This window comes from Podarcis cretensis (assembly GCF_951804945.1).
Source record: "Podarcis cretensis genome assembly, chromosome: 9".
Taxonomy (NCBI): Eukaryota; Metazoa; Chordata; class Lepidosauria; order Squamata; family Lacertidae; genus Podarcis; species Podarcis cretensis.
In genome coordinates this window covers 3,412,381-3,430,081 of record NC_137178.1, presented here as the reverse complement: position 1 = coordinate 3,430,081, position 17,701 = coordinate 3,412,381, and the positions used below count along the sequence as shown (strand labels likewise).

General features: G+C 42.0%; 3 protein-coding genes across 5 annotated transcripts in view; all 3 read left to right on the top strand.

Annotated features, from left to right (window-relative positions):
* The window catches only part of LOC307224310 (uncharacterized protein), a 199,998-nt gene that overhangs the window by 569 nt on the left and 181,728 nt on the right, over positions 1 to 17,701 (top strand). The window lies entirely within an intron of this gene.
* Positions 1 to 17,701, top strand: part of LOC307224356 (CD209 antigen-like protein A) — a 76,495-nt gene that overhangs the window by 101 nt on the left and 58,693 nt on the right. The window lies entirely within an intron of this gene.
* Positions 1,039 to 16,505, top strand: LOC307224370 (CD209 antigen-like protein C). Of its 2 annotated transcripts, none has more exons than XM_079991226.1 (7): positions 1,039 to 1,058; positions 4,465 to 4,563; positions 5,620 to 5,718; positions 6,614 to 6,700; positions 13,215 to 13,366; positions 14,429 to 14,541; positions 16,144 to 16,505. In XM_079991226.1, exons 2-7 carry the CDS (start codon positions 4,500 to 4,502, stop codon positions 16,292 to 16,294), a joined length of 666 nt encoding a protein of 221 aa, XP_079847352.1. In that variant the 5' UTR covers positions 1,039 to 1,058; positions 4,465 to 4,499; the 3' UTR covers positions 16,295 to 16,505. The 2 variants fall into 2 exon arrangements, with proteins under 2 accessions (XP_079847352.1, XP_079847351.1); XM_079991225.1 differs by lacking the exon at positions 1,039 to 1,058 and adding an exon at positions 2,726 to 3,062.

Sequence of the window (17,701 nt, the reverse complement as noted above, 5' to 3'; positions counted from 1 at the left end):
ATGGGTGGAACACTTTCCTTACAAGCTATGATAATTGCAGGGCCTCATTACAAAGCCGAAAGGCCACTAAGAGGCTAAATGATAAGGAGCTTTTATAAACTACAGGTGGTCTTTCTCTTTTAAATACTAGAACTCAGGGTCATCCAATGAAACAGAGTGGTGGAACATTTGAGGGCTGTGTACAAGTGCTGTATTACCAGTTGTATTACTGTATTACTGGCTGTTTGGCCAATAGCAACCACCAGGCAAGCAAGAGGTACTTTGCATTCCACTGGACGGAGACTCTTAGGTAGAGACAAACTTTTATTAATTGGTAAACATTAGCAAAGAAATTGATCAGCAACGTAGAATAGAGTCTAACAGGAAACCAACAGCAAATGGAATAAGCTGTAAAGCCAATAATGTAATCTATAAACAGGCAGCCCTGTTTAGGGAAGTTTATAATGACTGATGTTTTAATTTATTTTTAATCTTTTGTTGGAAGCCGTCCAGAGTGGCTGGGGAAACCCAGCCAGATGGGAGGGGTATAAATATTTATTATTATTATTATTATTATTATTATTATTATTATTATTATCATTATGCAAAAGATCTTAGGCAACAATAGTCATAATACAGATAGAATAGGTTTAGTTCTTCATGTCTCCCCAACCGAAGATTCCTCAATCCATCCCCCATGCAGTCAGGTGTTTGATAGCTGGTCAAGCCATGAAGTTGCTTTCACTTCTTCTCAAACAGCCAGGTTCCTTATATTAAAGCTCCAGCTACATTGCTAACCAGGAGCACCACATTCTGTTTTATTTCCTGGCAATACAGGTGTGCTGCTCTGATTCATGGGCCCTGTTTGTAAATCCAGATCTAGTTCATGATCCAGAAAATACAAATCTTTGAAAAACTAATTTACTAGCATATCAAGGGCTACTATCTCAGATAGCTTCAAAACAGAATGAGACAACTGCCCTCTTCTTTCTTTCTTTTTTTCTTGATAGACTCAATTGGATTTATATGCATCCAACTGAGACCGGATCTAGTACTCCATCTTTTCTGATGATCAGGAGGTAGTTATATAAATAAATGTATATACCTTCCTTAAAGGGTGAGAAACATGTGGCCCTCCAGATGTTACTGGTCTACAACTCCCGCCATCCCCAACCATTGACCATGATGCCTGTGATGGAGGGAGTTGGCACCCAGGAACATCTGAAGACCTCATAGATCCCACACGATCTATGAAATGGTGAACATCTGGCAGTGTGTTATGGGGAAGCCACTTTCAGCCTGAGGGCTGGTATCTTGATGAAAACAGCTCTAGTTGCTGCTGTAAAAGGGACAAACACAAAATTGAAAGGCATGTGGACCTTTAGGCATGGTAATTTGGCACAGTAAGTAATCTTGACATAAGCAGATAGCCTCTAAATAAACACCAGTGAATGTTGCAAAGCAAGATATTTCTTTTTAGCACACACCAGTAACTGAGATTTCAGCTGCAATATTAGCAGAACCGAAAACACTCCATCTGATCTTATCAGCTGATGTACAGAACAACCCATTTCATTCACAAAGAAGATTGCCCCAAATTTGATTTACCCCGTAAAATAAATATAGAGTGAACATATGGATCAAACACATAACTGTTGTTTGCAAATATTTACTGAACTTCTAGAAACTAGATGTCCAGGACTTTAGAAAGAAATAGAATGCAAAATGAGAATGTGCTATATATTACCTAAAACATTTTTTAAATTCCTTGGAATCCATATGGAACATCTTTTTGGTTTAAAACTGAGATTGATCCAGCAGAAGAAAAAGAAAGACATTTCAAAAATGTCTTTATAGGAAAGGATTGTCTAATACTGATAGACACCAAAGTGTAATATTGGAAATGCCCCTTGAGACCCATTTTTTACTTTAATTTGTTGTGCATTTCAACTTTGTACCAAGAAAATCCTTTACATTTGTAGGTGTGCATCTACTTTAAAATTTATGTTCCTGTAATAGGGAGATTAAGTGCAGGACAACAAAAGCAAATACTGTGAGCTTTGATGCTTGACAAGAGACTTATACTCTGAGTTTGGAAGGTTAAACACCCACCATCCAACCAATGTGTTCATAGTCTTATACTCCATGTTATAATAGGTTGTTGTTTCACAGACAAAACTGAGAGGATGGGGAAGCTAACGCCTGCAAAGAGTGCAGCATCCAGAAGACATGCAATGTCCAGAAGACAGCTAGCGCTCAGAAAGCGTAAAGCAACAGCTGGTGGTCTGTATACAGCACAGTCATATGGGATGAGGTTTCTCATGAAGTAGAGGAATGCATGGGAAAGGGAAGTTGATGGAGAGACAGGCAGGGAGTGGAGCCAGTCATGTTGTGCTAGGGAGGAGTGCAGAGAAAAGCCCACACAACTCTTTGGGTGCCAGAGATCCACTAATCCCCATAGAAACCCCAGGATTCAGCACACTTTTTGCTGCTGACTGTGGTGTTCCTTTACTATGTGCAGCCAGGAATGGCTCCATCATTAGGCAGAATGAAGCAGTTGCCTCAGGTAGCAGGTGCTGGGGTGGGTAGAGATATGAAGACCACACAAGCTGCACTGAACCTCCTCAGTTAGTCTACTGCATCGAAATATCAGCCAATGGCCAGTCCAGCCCAGCTTCTGAATGTGGAATTATGTGTATGGAGGGGGCATCTTGTCATTTGTCGGGGGGGGGGGAGAGAAAGTAATATCAAAGGCTCCTGTCTTCTGATCCAGACATTTGTAAGAAAAGTTTCCTCAAGCAGCAAGACATCTCACCTTGCTTCCTCCACCTGCTTATCCTCCCAAGTGCCCACCCCCTGAACAATTGACTGTCTCTGGCTGATGGCTGCCGCAGAATATGGAAACCCTTTTTCCTGGGCTGGGAATGGTATGTTGGCTACTGATGGCTAAAGTAGAATTGTCTTTCTTCAAGCATCTCTTTTTCAGGAATTGGTTACCTTCTTCCAATCTCCAACGGGTGAAAGATTGATCATACTTGAGATTTGCATCCTCACTGTCATGACACTGCTGATATACATTCTATGTAAGTACATAATTAGCATACTTTGCAACTAATGTCACGGGCGTTCCTTCAATGCCAATAGCATTTCCAAAAAGAGATGGCAGGATCCACCTTCCATTTATCCCTTTGATCCCTCTTTTATTTCAGGGAGGGAGTTGCAGCTGTCACCCAGTGAGAGCAATGGCACTGTTTTGCTTACAATTTACAGTGGTGCCCCGCAAGACGAATGCCTCGCAAGACGAAAAACCCGCTAGACGAAAGGGTTTTCCATTTTGGAGGTGCTTCGCAAGACGAATTTCCTATGGGCTTGATTCGCAAGACGAAAATGTCTTGCGAGTTCCTGCGGGTTTTTGTTCCTTTCCCCCCCCCCCCCTTTTTCTAAGCCGCTAAGCCGATTATCCGCTAAGCTGATAAGCCGCAAAAAGCCGCTAAAAGCCGCTAAAAGCCGCTAAGCCGCTAATAGCGCTAATCCGCTAAGCCGCTAATGGGCTTGCTTCGCAAGACGAAAAAACTGCTAGACGAAGAGACTCGCGGAACAGATTCTTTTCGTCTTGCGAGGCACCACTGTATAAGTGAGTTCCAGAACTTGGAACAGAAGCACAGGCTAACACAAGTCCCTGGGACACCCTGGGCAATTCCCTTTCCCAATTGCCATTCTCTGCTCCTTTCCCAACTAATCCTCATTTGCTGAGGGAGAGCCCCCATTCCTGATCCTCGCCACCCTGCCCTCTGCTAGGGCTCCAGTCCCTTTGAAGGAAAGTGCTTGGGGGAAACAGACTGCAGAGGATAAGGCCATGGCCAAAGTGGGTGGGTCCAGAGCCTACCTAAATATCAAGATATATGCAAGGCTTTTTTCAGCCGGAATTCATCAGTTCCAGGCCCTCTCAGGTGGGCTCCGTTGCCAATCTAAGGGAACAAGGGAGGCATTCATGCTGAGTTCCAGTGCCTCTTTTTTTAGAAAAATAGCACTGGATAGATGAACAAATGGCCTATTTTCATAGCTAATTCATATTTAAAGGGCACTCAAAGTAAGCAAAGCTCAGGGGGGAGGAAACCAAATGATCCAAGAATTTGCATACAGCAGGGCATTTGGCAGCCTGGCAAATGCAAGTCCACAGGACAAAGAGGACAGGGGTATCTGGACACCCAAAAATCTAAAGCTCCCAAAGGAAGGCCAAAGCATCTGATGACAGAAGCAACAGGCCAAATTGAAACAGGACTTCAGACCAGCAGGATAGCCACTACCAAGGGCTGGGAAAATATTAATAAAAGTCATAGTCATGGTTTTGTTGGTTTGATTTCTTATCTGCCTTACAAGTCAGCAACTTAAATTCAATATTAAAAGCAGTTTGAAACCAAGTATCCCGTTCCCCCAGACAGTCAGACATTTTAATCATTTCTTTTCTACCTACCTCCTCCTTAGATCAAAAGGAAGCAAAAAGTAGAGCGGAGGTTCAAATGGCAATGGATATGATTCGGACCTTTGTTGTTGGGCTTGATACAATCCATGAAGACAAGGATGGTAAGCATTTTTTTTTATGCACATCCTCACTTTTGCTAGACCCTGATTAATTTAACAGGCGTCAATTCCTGTAGTTCACTTTGGGATTCATATTGTGTAAGCAATACATATATTCAATGAAACTCATCACCCAATAGAGTTTATCACGGTTTCATTGCTCAGCAGGAAGAAAAGCAGATGGTTGTGATTCTCACATCCCCCCACTAGAAATGCTGTTTTTCCCCATCAAACTGTAATTCACAATGTTTGTGCTACTGCAGGATTTTAGCACTAGCACCAGGGAACTTTGCCCCCACTTCTCCCTGCATGCCATCACCAAAGCTGCTCTGCAGGGTGGGGAACAGATTGGAGGGAAAGGGGCTGAAGATTGCATTGCGCAAGGAGAAATTCCTGCACTGACATAATGTCCTCCTTAGAATTATGTGGAATGCAACCCAGTATTCATCAGAAAAAGAGTAGTAGATAGCAGTGGATAGATGAACAAATGGCCTATTTTCATAGCTAATTCATATTTAAAGGGCACTCAAAGTAAGCAAAGCTCAGGGGGAGGAAACCAAATGATCTAAGAATTTGAATTACAGCAGGGCATTTGGCAGCCTGGCAAATGCAAGTCCACAGGACAAAGAGGACAGGGGTATCTGGACACCCAAAAATCTAAAGCTCTCAAAGGAAGTCCAAACCATGTGATGACAGAAGGAACAGGCTAAATGAAAACAGGACTTGAAATGAAAACAGACTAAATGAAATACATTTAGCTAAATGAAAATGAAATGAAAAACAGGCTAAATGAAAACAGACCAGCAGGGCGACCGCAATCAAGGCATAGGAAACATCAATTTAAGGGTGGGGAGAAGAAAATATGAATAGAAATCATATTTATGTTTTTGTTGATTTGATTTTTTATTCACCCTTCTCTCTAAGGTCCTGGGGCACAGGTCAGCAATTTAAATTCCATATTAAAAGCAGTTTGAAACCAAGTATCCCCTCCCCCAGGTCATCAGACCAGGGTGCTAGAAAACAATTTCTTCATTTCTTTTCTACCTACCTCCTCCTTAGATCAGAAGGAAGTGAAAAACAGAGAGGAGTTTCAAGTGGCAATGACCATGATTCGAACCTTTGTTGTTGGGATTGATTCATTCTATGAGGACAAGGATGGTAAGCATTTCATATGCACGTCCTCATGTTTGCTAGAACATTTTTAATGTAAACATATTTCAGTTCCTTTTATTCACTTTCATATTGTGTGAGCGATACTTATAGGAAATGAAACTCACAACCCAACAGAGTTTATCACTATTTCATTCCTCAGCAGGAAGAAAAGCTGACAGTTGTTTGTTTTGTTTTGTTTTTTTAACATCTTTATTCAAAGTTCAAAAAGTACATTACGATATTAGCAGCAAACATGGTGAGACACAAGGTTTAGCACTAGCGCAAGGGAACTTTGCCCCCACTTCTCCCTGCATGCCATCATCAAAGCTGTTCTCCAGGGTGGGGAAAAATGTCAGAACAGATTGGAGGGAAAGGGGCTGAAGATTGTATTGCACAAGGAGAAATTCCTGCACTGACATTATGTCCTACTTAGTTCTATGTGAAATGCAACCCAGAATTCATCCAAAAAAGAGTTTGGGCGCCTCTATTTTCTTAGATTTCAGAAAGCATAATAGAAAACTGTAAAGTAATATTTGCATATTTCGCTTTACTGTGTGACTCAGTGGGGAACTGCTTTGTGACCCTGTGATTCCCAGCAGAAAAGGAGGACATAGGAGAGGAACATTAGAGATACTTCATGAGCCAGTTTTAATATGAGAATAGGATAGTGGATTGCATGGGTCTTTGGTCTGATCCAGCTGCAGGATTCTTCTGAGGCCTTTCATTGGTGATCTCAGCCACAGAGAATCAAGTCTGTCCTCATATTCATAAGAACCCGATCCTTGAGCTCTGCTTCTTGTTTCAGGCTAGAGTGTTTAAAAATGTTTGAAAATGGTTTCTTAATATTTGCAGATTGTTATTTCAGATACTCTTTTGACTTGAACTATTTCAAATCTTTTAGACTTTGGAATACTCGCTGTAGCGCTAAACAAATCAGAGGAAATGCGGTATCTTGCCAACAAAAATGATGAACTGCAAAAAGAAATTGGTAAGATGAAGAATTGTAGTGCAGTGAGAACCTGCCCTGATTCTGCCCCAGCTGAAAGCCCCTCCTCTAGCTGAATACTCTTAGAGCCAGAACAGAGTACTGCAGTCCTTTGCATGGGGTCACCCTAGAGAAACATCAGAGATATTTATTATTATTTTTTAATGATTTTTATTAATTTTCAACACAAATACAATTTTATCTAAATTTTCACAAATTATCTCTTTTTGGACTTCCTTCAGCTTCTCTGCCAATCAACCATATTTACCTGTCAACTACACATTTCTTCTGTTTAGTATTGCCATTAGTTTCCCCTCCCGCTTCTATTTCTTTTAACAATACATCTCAAATTTCACAGTGCTTCTGGGAACCCTGATAGTGTTGTTTGCACGTCACATATATTTTTCACATATTCTACAAATTTTCCCCAGTCTTCGATGAACTTTTGGTCTCGACAATATCTAATTTTCCCAGTTAACTTATCCAACTCTGCATAGTCTGTCAGTTTCATTCTCCATTCTTCTAGCGTCGGTATTTCCTCTTGTTTCCATTTCTGGCCCAATAAAATTCTTGCTGCTGTAACTGCATATTGGAAAAGTTTACAGTCCTTTCTTCTTATTTCCTTTCCTGTAATCCCTAAAAGAAAAGCTTCTGGTTTCTTTACAAATGTATATTTAAATATTTTTTTCAATTCATTATATATCATCTCCCAGAAACCTTTCACTTTCTTACAATCCCCCCACATATGATCATAGAATCATAGAATCATAGAGTTGGAAGAGACCACAAGGGCCATCGAGTCCAGCCCCCTGCCAAGCAGGAAACAACATCAGAGCACTCCTGACATATGGTTGTCAAGCCTCTGCTTAAAGACCTCCAAAGAAGAAGACTCCACCACACTCCTTGGCAGCCAATTCCACTGTCGAACAGCTCTTACTGTCAGGAACTTCTTCCTAATGTTTAGGTGGAATCTTCTTTCTTGTAGTTTGGAACCATTGCTCCGTGTCCGCTTCTCTGGAGCAGCAGAAAACAACCTTTCTCCCTCCTCTATGTGACATCCTTTTATATATTTGAACATGGCTATCATATCACCCCTTAACCTCCTCTTCTCCAGGCTAAACATGCCCAGCTCCCTTAGCCGTTCCTCATAAGGCATCGTTTCCAGGCCTTTGACCATTTTGGTTGCCCTCCTCTGGACACATTCCAGTTTGTCAGTGTCCTTCTTGAACTGTGGTGTCCAGAACTGGACACAGTACTCCAGGTGAGGTCTGACCAGAGCAGAATACAGTGGCACTATTACTTCCCTTGATCTAGATGCAATACTCCTATTGATGCAGCCCAGAATTGCATTGGCTTTTTTAGCTGCCACGTCACACTGTTGGCTCATGTCAAGTTTGTGGTCAACCAAGACTCCTAGATCCTTTTCACATGTACTGCTCTCAAGCCAGGTGTCACCCATCTTGTATTTGTGCCTCTCATTTTTTTTGCCCAAGTGCAATACTTTACATTTCTCCCTGTTAAAATTCATCTTGTTTGTTTTGGCCCAATTCTTTAATCTGTCAAGGTCGTTTTGAAGTGTGATCCTGTCCTCTGGGGTGTTAGCCACCCCTCCCAGTTTGGTGTCATCTGCAAATTTGATCAGGATGCCCTTGAGTCCATCATCCAAGTCGTTGATAAAGATGTTGAATAAGACCGGGCCCAAGACAGAACCCTGTGGCACCCCACTAGTCACTCTTCTCCAGGATGAAGAGGAACCATTGATGAGCACCCTTTGGGTTCGGTCAGTCAGCCAGTTACAAATCCACTGAGTGGTAGCATAGTCAAGACCACATTTTACCAGCTTCTTTACAAGAATATCATGGGGCACCTTGTCAAATGCCTTACTCAAATAGTTTTTCTTCCAAAATTTTGTAAAAATCAGTCTTGTTTCCATTAGGTGCATAGATCCTGACAATTATAAAAATTTCCCCTTGCCATCTGATCCGGATTGCTATGATCCTCCCTTTTTCATCTTTGAAGATTTGTTGAGATTCGATTTTGCTTTTAATATATAAAACTACCCCTCTTTTTTTCTCTTTATCCGAAGATACAAATTCATTTCCTAATCTTTTGTTAGTCAAGATTTTTCTATGTTTTCTTGCCACGTGTGTTTCTTGTAAACATATAATGTCCAAATTTTTCTTTTTTAGAAATTGTTCAATTTTATTCTGTTTTTTTCTTCTCATTCATTCCATTTATATTCCAATTCCATAATTTTAACGCCATGGTAATTCCGCTTAAATAAGTTTGGTTTACTTTTCTATAACCTTTCTACCGCTTCTCCTTCTCCTTCTTCTTCTTCTTCATCTGTTTTCCTTCCATTCTCTTCTTCTTCTTCCCCCGATTCCAACTCTCCTCTGGCTCCTGCTCCTCCTTCTGCACCTTTAACTTCTTCCTTCTCTACTTTCAATTCCTTGTACCTTCTCAGAAATTTTCCTGTTTCTTCTGGGCTCGTCAGTCTGTGCTTTTTACTTTTGTAAAAAAACGAAATTCCCTCTGGAAATTCCCATTTAAAATCAATGTTATTTTTCTTTAGAATCTGCACCAGTGGCTTGTATGGGTCCCTTCGTTTCAGCAATCTTATTGGTATCTCTTTAAAGATAATTATGTAGTTTCCATCTATATTCAATCTTTTCTCTCTGTTCTGCAATATCAGATTTCTCATTTCTCTATCCTTGAAAGTTATTAAGCAGTCACCTGGAAATTTTCTTGCTTTGGTTGTTCTAACTCTCATTCTGAATGCACTTTGTACTGTTTTTGACACCTCTTCTATTGGTAACTCCAGCCACTGTGCTAATTCTGTTATCAATCTTTCTTTGATATTTTCCGTCTGAATCTCCGGCACGGATCTCAGCCTCAGATTAACTTCCCACTGTCTCAGTTCGTTCATGGCGATCGCATCTTTAATTTCTTCCTGTGATTTATTTAGTTCCGACATCTCCACCCTGATCCTCTCTTCCTCTCGCTTCACTTCCTTCATTTCCAATTTTGTCTTCTTCATCCCCTCCTCTAAAGATAGTGTTCTCTTAGATGCATCTTTTATTTGCCCTTTAAGTTCATTAACTGTCTCATCAGTTTTTTTGTCCATTTTCCCAATCTTATTATCAACTTGTTCTAATTTAGTTTCTAAATTCTTCTCACTTTGCTTAATTCAGCAAACATTTTCAAAATTTCTGCTTTGAAATCTGCTTCTTGTTTAGAAGCCCTCCTATCTGTTGTGGACCCCCCCTTCCATCCCTTTCTTCTGCTGGTGTGTCATCTTATAAACATTATCAGATTATCTCCACAACACCGTTTTATAAGACCACCAGCCACCCTAAAAACAAATCCAACAAATGTCCCAAATTACAGAAATTCAGTTTCTAAATATTGATCAAGTCCAATTTTATCTTTTGTTCGGGTTTCTGATTTGTAGTTTATAGTTTGTAAATTGTCTATTTTCTATTTTCAGCCCAACCGTAAATTTAACTATTGAAAAGCAGTAAAAAAGCAAAACTATTTAAAAGGAGTAGAGGACCAAAACAGGGGCCGGAATATGACCAATTCTTCTTGCCACCAATTAGGCTAAATCCCTATTCAGCTAATCTTCTGAAATTTCTTTGTACCGTTTGTAATCCAATTATATTTTAGTTATACGTTTGGCAAGCACAAAAATTCCCTCAAAAAAAGAAGAAGAAAGAGAACAAAGCACTCCCTCCAAATTAATCCAGAAAGTCCCAAAACCCAACAGTTAGTCTTCAGTAACAGTGAAATAATAATATAGTAAAGGTAAAGGTAAAGGTAAAGGTACCCCTGCCCGTACGGGCCAGTCTTGACAGACTCTGGGGTTATGCGCCCATCTCACTTAAGAGGCCGGGGGCCAGTGCTGTCCGGAGACACTTCCGGGTCACGTGGCCAGCGTGACATCGCTGCTCTGGCGAGCCAGAGCCGCACACGGAAACGCCGTTTACCTTCCCGCTGGTAAGCGGTCCCTATTTATCTACTTGCACCCGGAGGTGCTTTCGAACTGCTAGGTTGGCAGGCGCTGGGACCGAGCAGCGGAAGCGCACCCCGCCGCAGGGATTCGAACCGCCGACCTTTCGATCGGCAAGTCCTAGGCACTGAGGCTTTAACCCACAGCGCCACCTGCGTCCCGCTATTAATATAGTAATAATAATAAAAAACTGGTAACAAACAAATGATCTGAGAGCCAATTCAGAAGTTTAAGTCTGCATTAGATCCATATTCCAAAATCAATCCAAGTATCAAACCAAAATTCCCAGAGCGAAACTCCAAAATCGCCAATGTAGGAAGAAAACAGGAAATTCCAAATGTAAACAGGAGCCAAAGTCTCTTTCCAATTATAATCAGTCTTTCAATGAGAAGATCTTAGAAAATAAATAAATTGTAGTGATATATTCCATCCACTAGGGGTCATAAATCCAAATCTGAGACACGTTAAAAATACTCCAACTAAAGAGAAGTTTTCCCAAGTCCAAATAACAGTAATTTTGTTTGGCTAGGGTCCCTAATATCTATTTTGTCATTAAAACTCAAAGTAAAAAAAGAAAGAAAGAAAGAAAAGCCAGATAAACAACTTTTATCCACTACCGTCGCCGTTCTGTCTTTTGTCTTTGTCACTACTTTTAAAAATGCCAATGGCGTCAGAAGCTCCTTTTCCGCTACGCAATTCTTTGTATTTTAAAACCAAAAGTAAGCAGGAGCTTCAATCTTTCTTTTACCCTCCGTTACATCAAAAGACTGTCAATTTTCAAAATAGTATCTCTCTGTTCCCCCTTTAACTTAGTAGTCTTTTATTTCTTTGTAGCTCCTTAAGGAGATACTTTTAAAAAGAAACAAGTTAAAGGATAGAAAGCAACAGTAACTGCTAGCGGCAACTCACTTTCCTTTCCCCAGCTCAGTGTAAAGCGCTGCTTCTGAGCTGATTCCAAATGACAGCTGAACTCCGTAATCTCTCTTTTTTTCCCGAATCCTTCCTTTATTAACCACCATCCAATCTGTAATTTTTAGGTCCGAATTCCTTATATTTGAGAGCGGAGCGCTTTCCCTGCAAGCTCGGGGCTTCGCTATTCGGCTGTAGACAATGGCTTCCCTTAGCCCGCTATCCCCGCTCCGCCGTACTCTTTGCTCCTTTTTGGAGTTACCTGACGGCCGGGCGGGTAGCTTTTGGCGTCGCCGGGAACCTGACTCTCTGGACACCCTCCAGAGATTAAATTTAGGGGCTATTGCGCCCTGTAGCACCCTTTCCTTGTCCGAAATAGCACAAGATTTGCCTCCCGGCAAAATTCCCGCTTGCGGGAGGATCGCGCTCCACCGGAAGTTCCGAAACATCCGAGATATTTAGTTCAGTTCTCCTGAACTTTTGAATTTATTTAGCCTCTATGGTTATGAAAGAAAAGACTGTCATTCTTTGCTATAATAGAGACAATCAAAACAGGTCAGCTAAAAGACCTGTCCTTTATTATTTTCACCCATGAGAGCCCCGCCTCTGCAGAGACAATCAAAAGAGGTCAACTGAAAGGGCATGCAGGGCCAATTGTGTCAATGGCCCAAGCCAAGGCAGGGGTTCTTCTTGGTAGTTACACCCACCCAGTGGCACTCCCTCCCACCAGATCTCAAGGGGGGGGGGGGGGAGAACTATCTTACTCTCAGAAGACATCTGAAAGCAGCCCTGTTCAGGCAAGTTTTATATGGTTGGTGTTCAATTGTGTTTTAATTTTTTGGAATTTGCCCAGAGTGGTTGGGGGGAACCCAGTCAGATGGGCAGCATATGAATAACAACAACAACAACAACAACAACAACAACAACAACAACAACAGGCAGCATATTCTTCTTCTTCTTCTTCTTCTTCGGATGTTCCAGAGATCAGCCAAAGCTCAGCAGGAGCACCAGTCAGATCAGCTGGAAAATCCCCCAGAGCCGTTTGGAAGCCCACTGGATCCATCCTGTCAGCTCAGGCAGGGAGACTGCTTGGCAGCAAACCGGGTGGTAAACCAGCAGAATCCCTCATCTGTCCCAGTTGCCCAATGCCAGCAACACACACGCTAGATTCCTGCCCCCTCTGCAACTGAACAGAGGGCCTGGAAAGAGAAAGAGAATTTTGATAAACCACAGCTACTCCCCCTTCCCAACCTTCAAGTCTGCCCTGATGCTGCCCTGAGTATCCAGGTGGAAACAAGTAGGTGAGGTTCTTGACTGTGCTCCCTGTTCCAGCTATGCCCACCCAGGTATTTACTGCACCATCAACATGGGTTGAAGAGTTAATGTTGTTCTTGTTTTAAGATTTCTGAGCTTCCCAGATGAATATATGTTACCATGCGGCGACAGAAATGAACTTAACAAAAATAATTGAAATCTGCACAGGCATGCAAGGTGGTTCCCATTAAATTCCCTATCTTGAATTTGAATTTTAAGCTGAAATTGAATTCACTATTTTGTTTTCTTTTTCTCTTCCTCCATATCTGGCTTAACTCAAAGACCTCCTTATTGGTAACTTGAATGGTGGTTGGTTTATATATCAAAGGACAATGTATTTCCTTTCTCCTGACCATTCTTCATGGGCTGATTCACAAAAAAGATGTGAGAGGGAAGGTGCCAAGCTAATTTCTATGGAAACAAGGGAAGAACAGGTGAGCATCAAAGCTAAGTATAGGAAAGGTAGGGGATCTCCTTGAGTCAAAGGGTTCTTATAATTATCCATTTAAGAAGGTTACATCTACCTGTATGCAGCCAAGACAACAACTCCATCAGTCAAGCCAAGGTGTGGGTGGTGCAGGGAGGAGCTGCTACCATCAGGGGCTAACTAAGGTTTCTTGGAGCTGCTGAGCTCTAATAGAATGAAGCTGGCAGTCAGGATGGAGATCTTGGAGGAGGAGGAGGAGGAAGAGGAGGAAGAGGAGGAAGAGGAGGAGGAGGAGGAGTAGATACTTCAGAGGCATCTATCTCTTGGATTCTCTATAAATTCTTCCTCTGCTCTTTGAGATGTATTGAGTGCTTAGAAACAAACGTTTCCCTCACCACGCTAACCTTCTGGCAGGAGAGTATCATGGAGATGACTCTAGAGGAGCTTGCAAGGTATATCCTTTTCCCAGCCCTTTAGCTCTGGCACAGGGGCTACTGGGGTGCTGCAAGGCACAGACATGGGTGAGACCCCATCGCCATGCCATCAAGCATACCACAACCGGACTGATTCCAGTGTCTCTGGAACCAACCATCAAACATGGATGCAGAAATTGGAGTATTTGACACACAGGTCACTGTCCTGCTAGGTGGTTCCAAGACCAACTCTTCTCTGGCAGTCATTTACAGTATCTGGAAATTTTAACTCTGTGTCATGACTGGAACACATATGTAGCCAGTCTCGGTGAGGGCATGTGAAGTTCCCCTTCACTACAATATTTCCTTTTTTGGGATGCTTCCTTGATTCCATCATAATCACCATCATAATTTTGTTCAGGGGACCAATACCACATCCAATGTAAAAAATATTTATTGGTGATGGGCATACAATGTATAATTTTGATCACTGCTTCCCCCCAAAATTTGTATTGGGTCTTCAACTGTGACACCTGCTTCTTTTAAAATGTGTTTTTTTATGCCTGTTGAATTTCTGTAAAGGGCTATAGTCTCCCAGAGAAAGGGACATTGTCTTAAAAGATTTTATTTGTTCTTTCTCAACACCCCTACTCCAGTATTTTATAAACAGGCAAGTACAAAAGCGTCAGAGGTTTTTTTGGTTTGGAGTCTTTCAAGACAAGGCAACAAAGAAATGGAGATGGCTGGCAGGAATAGAGGCTTTAGTCACGTAAGTTTCTGCAGAAACATTTGTTAATGGCATGCATTCCAAAAAGTTGCAGATTCTGTTTACATAATTGATTCTTTCCATTTCCAAATATATTTTGCCATGCAATTTTCTCTACTACCAAAGATCTACATATGTACTCCTCCACATCATTATCCAGGTGAATGACTGGTGCTCTTCACTACGTTGGAGAGGCAGGATGCTTCTCTAACTTAGTGAATGCAGTGATTTGGAAGAGGCTGAAGGCATACTTTTAAATGGTATGTGCTGCTTAGATCAGCTTCAAAAGGACTTGCAGGAACGTAAAGCTGAGCAACACGGTCAGCTGGCAGTTTAAGACAGTTTATGGCTCCCTTTAAGTATCTAAAAACTCTTTTCAGCTTGTGTTGATGGATGTACAAGGTCAGAGTAAGATCTCACTCATCCACAGCTTGGTAGTAGAACAGAAAACTGGACTGGCATTTATTACCAAGACTAGATTAACAGAGGGCTGCTTTCAATTTTGCAAGGTCTCCTGGAACAAAATCCAATGACATACATCTCTATTGAGATGCACCCAATACCAACCACGAATCCTTTTTTGGCAAAGGCACTGAGTAAACTTTACAAACCCTGTATGCCAGTGGTTACAGTTAGCTAAGTACTGCAGACCCTCACCCAAACATCTCATGGGAGTAAAAAAAACACCTACTACACCATTACTAGTAAAATCAATTTAATAGATTCACAGAGAGCTAAAAACGAGGGAGTTATAGAATACATTTATCACAGAATTTCAGTGCTGTGTAGTGGGACTTGATTCAGTATACAATGGACACTGGAGAATGCAAGTGACAATAAGAGTGAGGCTAGGGTGACATGTTTGTCAACTATGGATAACTGATTAAAGTAATCTTAGAATCATCATGTTAGATTTAGATAAGATATATATGTGAGAGATATCATATCATTTCAATCAACCCTATAATGGCTTTGTGGTTATAGATTATATTTTGTAATTCATCTGAGGACATAGCCATTTTTGTTTCTGTATAGTGTCATTGCTCGCCTCATGCATTGGGTGGGTGATGGATGTGAGAGGAGGTGGATGAAGGCAGATGCAAATCTAACATGGTTTTAATATGCTCAGAACAATCACTACTGTGCTAACTCTGCTACTTGAGAGTAAGGATCGCACAATACAACGGTCCAGAGCAGATCTGAGGAGGATGTGGGTGCATATGGAAAGGAGAGAGGGACAGTTCTGTTGCAGAAATGGAAATCCTGGCAATAGCAGAAGTACTGCACTGGATACTTCCCAAACGAAATTGACTGAAAGTTCTTGTGTGTACCAAAGAGCCTTCAAAGATGACACCTTCACTTTTTTGTAGTTTCCTATGAGAAATCATTTTATGTTTAAAAGAAAAGAGACAGTCTTGACCCACAGTTGTTGTTGTTTTCCTTACATGGTTAGAATTCTAAAGCCGGGGAGAAAAATCCATCCCAATTGTGGGTGGATGTTAAGAGAGAAAGAGCTGAACATCTTTTTAATGGTATAAGGCACAGGGAGTGCGTGAGGAAGTAGACATCCATTCTTGATTGATCAGTGCTGCTCTTTCTTTTCAGGTACTGGAAAAAAGGTGAGCCTAAACATCCACACCAAAACCACTGTGCTGCAATAGGCCTTGATTGCGGTGTGGATTGCTGGATGGCATTACACTGTGAGCAACGCATAGGGTACATATGTAAAAAGGTGCCTGATGATGCTTGGCTGTAAGAAGATGAATGAAACTGGATCTCATGATGACTACACAAAAACAAAACCAAGAGATCACCCCACCTCACTGTTTTAATGCACAATCCACACTCTGCCATCTAGATTATAGGACTCTATGGCATCAGCACTCAAAAACACCTTGAAAAGACCTTATTCTACAAACTCAAATGTAGATGGCTACAAAAATAAAGAATGGAAGCATCCAGTCATAGCCTGTTTTCTGTTTAATGTATTTATTTGCAATGCATACCAATATTTGTTTCCTTACTTTGTGTGTTTGATGTCCCATTGCCTCTTCTGATCTCCATGGTCGCTACCTTACAAGGCACATAAGGACAACCAAGCATGCCAGCCAATGAGAATGGGGGCCACCCAGCACCCGGTGTCCCCTTCTAGCAGACTAATCACAAATATAATTTTGGCTTTATCACTGGGAAATTCCAGAGCCATGACTCTCATATAGAGATAACATTGGGCAACAAACACAATGAACTGCTCTTGATTTCTGTCAGAGGCTTTATGCTGTCAAGCCGGCATAGATAAAACTCCGGGCTCACGGCCAGTTCCAATCTATTTGATTTATTGACAAAGTTCAAAAGTACATCTCCAGTGTTTCAAATCATGTCTGACCCTTCCGGCACAGTTGCCGTGTCTGCTTTCCTTTTTTTTACCCAACATGCAAGTCTGCGGAAACCACGCCCCTGACTTCCTCTGTTTACAGAATGACTGGTTCCAGGCTCATACTCCTCCCTCCCTGCCTCTGGCTTGCTGTCAGACGACAGACTGCTAATGATCTCTTTCGGTTCTCTATAAGTGCTGGTTTCTCCCCTTAAATCTTTCCCCGTTTGCCTCTCCCTGACATCCACCCCCTCCTCAAAGGCCCCCTCCCGCTCAGGAGACCCGACTGTACCCATATCTCTTTCCTCTGGGGTGGTAGGGGAGAAGCCAGCAAAACTACCCTCTTCCTCATCCGTCTCTTCGAACACCCCCCTCCAACCCCCAATTCCTGGTGTTCCCCAGTCTACGCCTTCATCTTCTTCCTCCTGCTCGTCCGATGCTGGGAAACCTTCAAATTCCTCTTCGTCGTCTGTTGTTTAGAACACCTGTTGAAAGGACCTACCCTTGCTTTTCGGTTTGTCAGGGGAAAACTGTGGAACTCCTCCACCAGTTCCTTCTTGGAAATACTGTCTTCCGGGACCCAGGTATTCTCTGATGTCGGGGCCCCTTCCCAAGCCACCAAATATTCCAAATTCCCCCCTCTCCAACGAGAGTCCAATATTTCCGTTACCTCGTTGCACTGCTCCCTTTCCTCCATTTCGGGTGGTGGGCCTTCCCCTTCCCCACTACCCTGCCTCCTTCCCCCCTCCCTGTGGGGGAACAGCAGTGACCTGTGGAACATGCTCTCTG

Coding starts and splice junctions, on each gene's coding strand:
- LOC307224370 (XM_079991225.1), top strand. CDS start 3,038: ATGACACTGCTGATATACATTCTAT. Junction 5,719..6,613: donor ATTCTATGAGGACAAGGATG/GTAAGCATTTCA, acceptor CAAATCTTTTAG/ACTTTGGAATACTCGCTGTA. Junction 13,367..14,428: donor TGGAAACAAGGGAAGAACAG/GTGAGCATCAAA, acceptor CCCCTACTCCAG/TATTTTATAAACAGGCAAGT.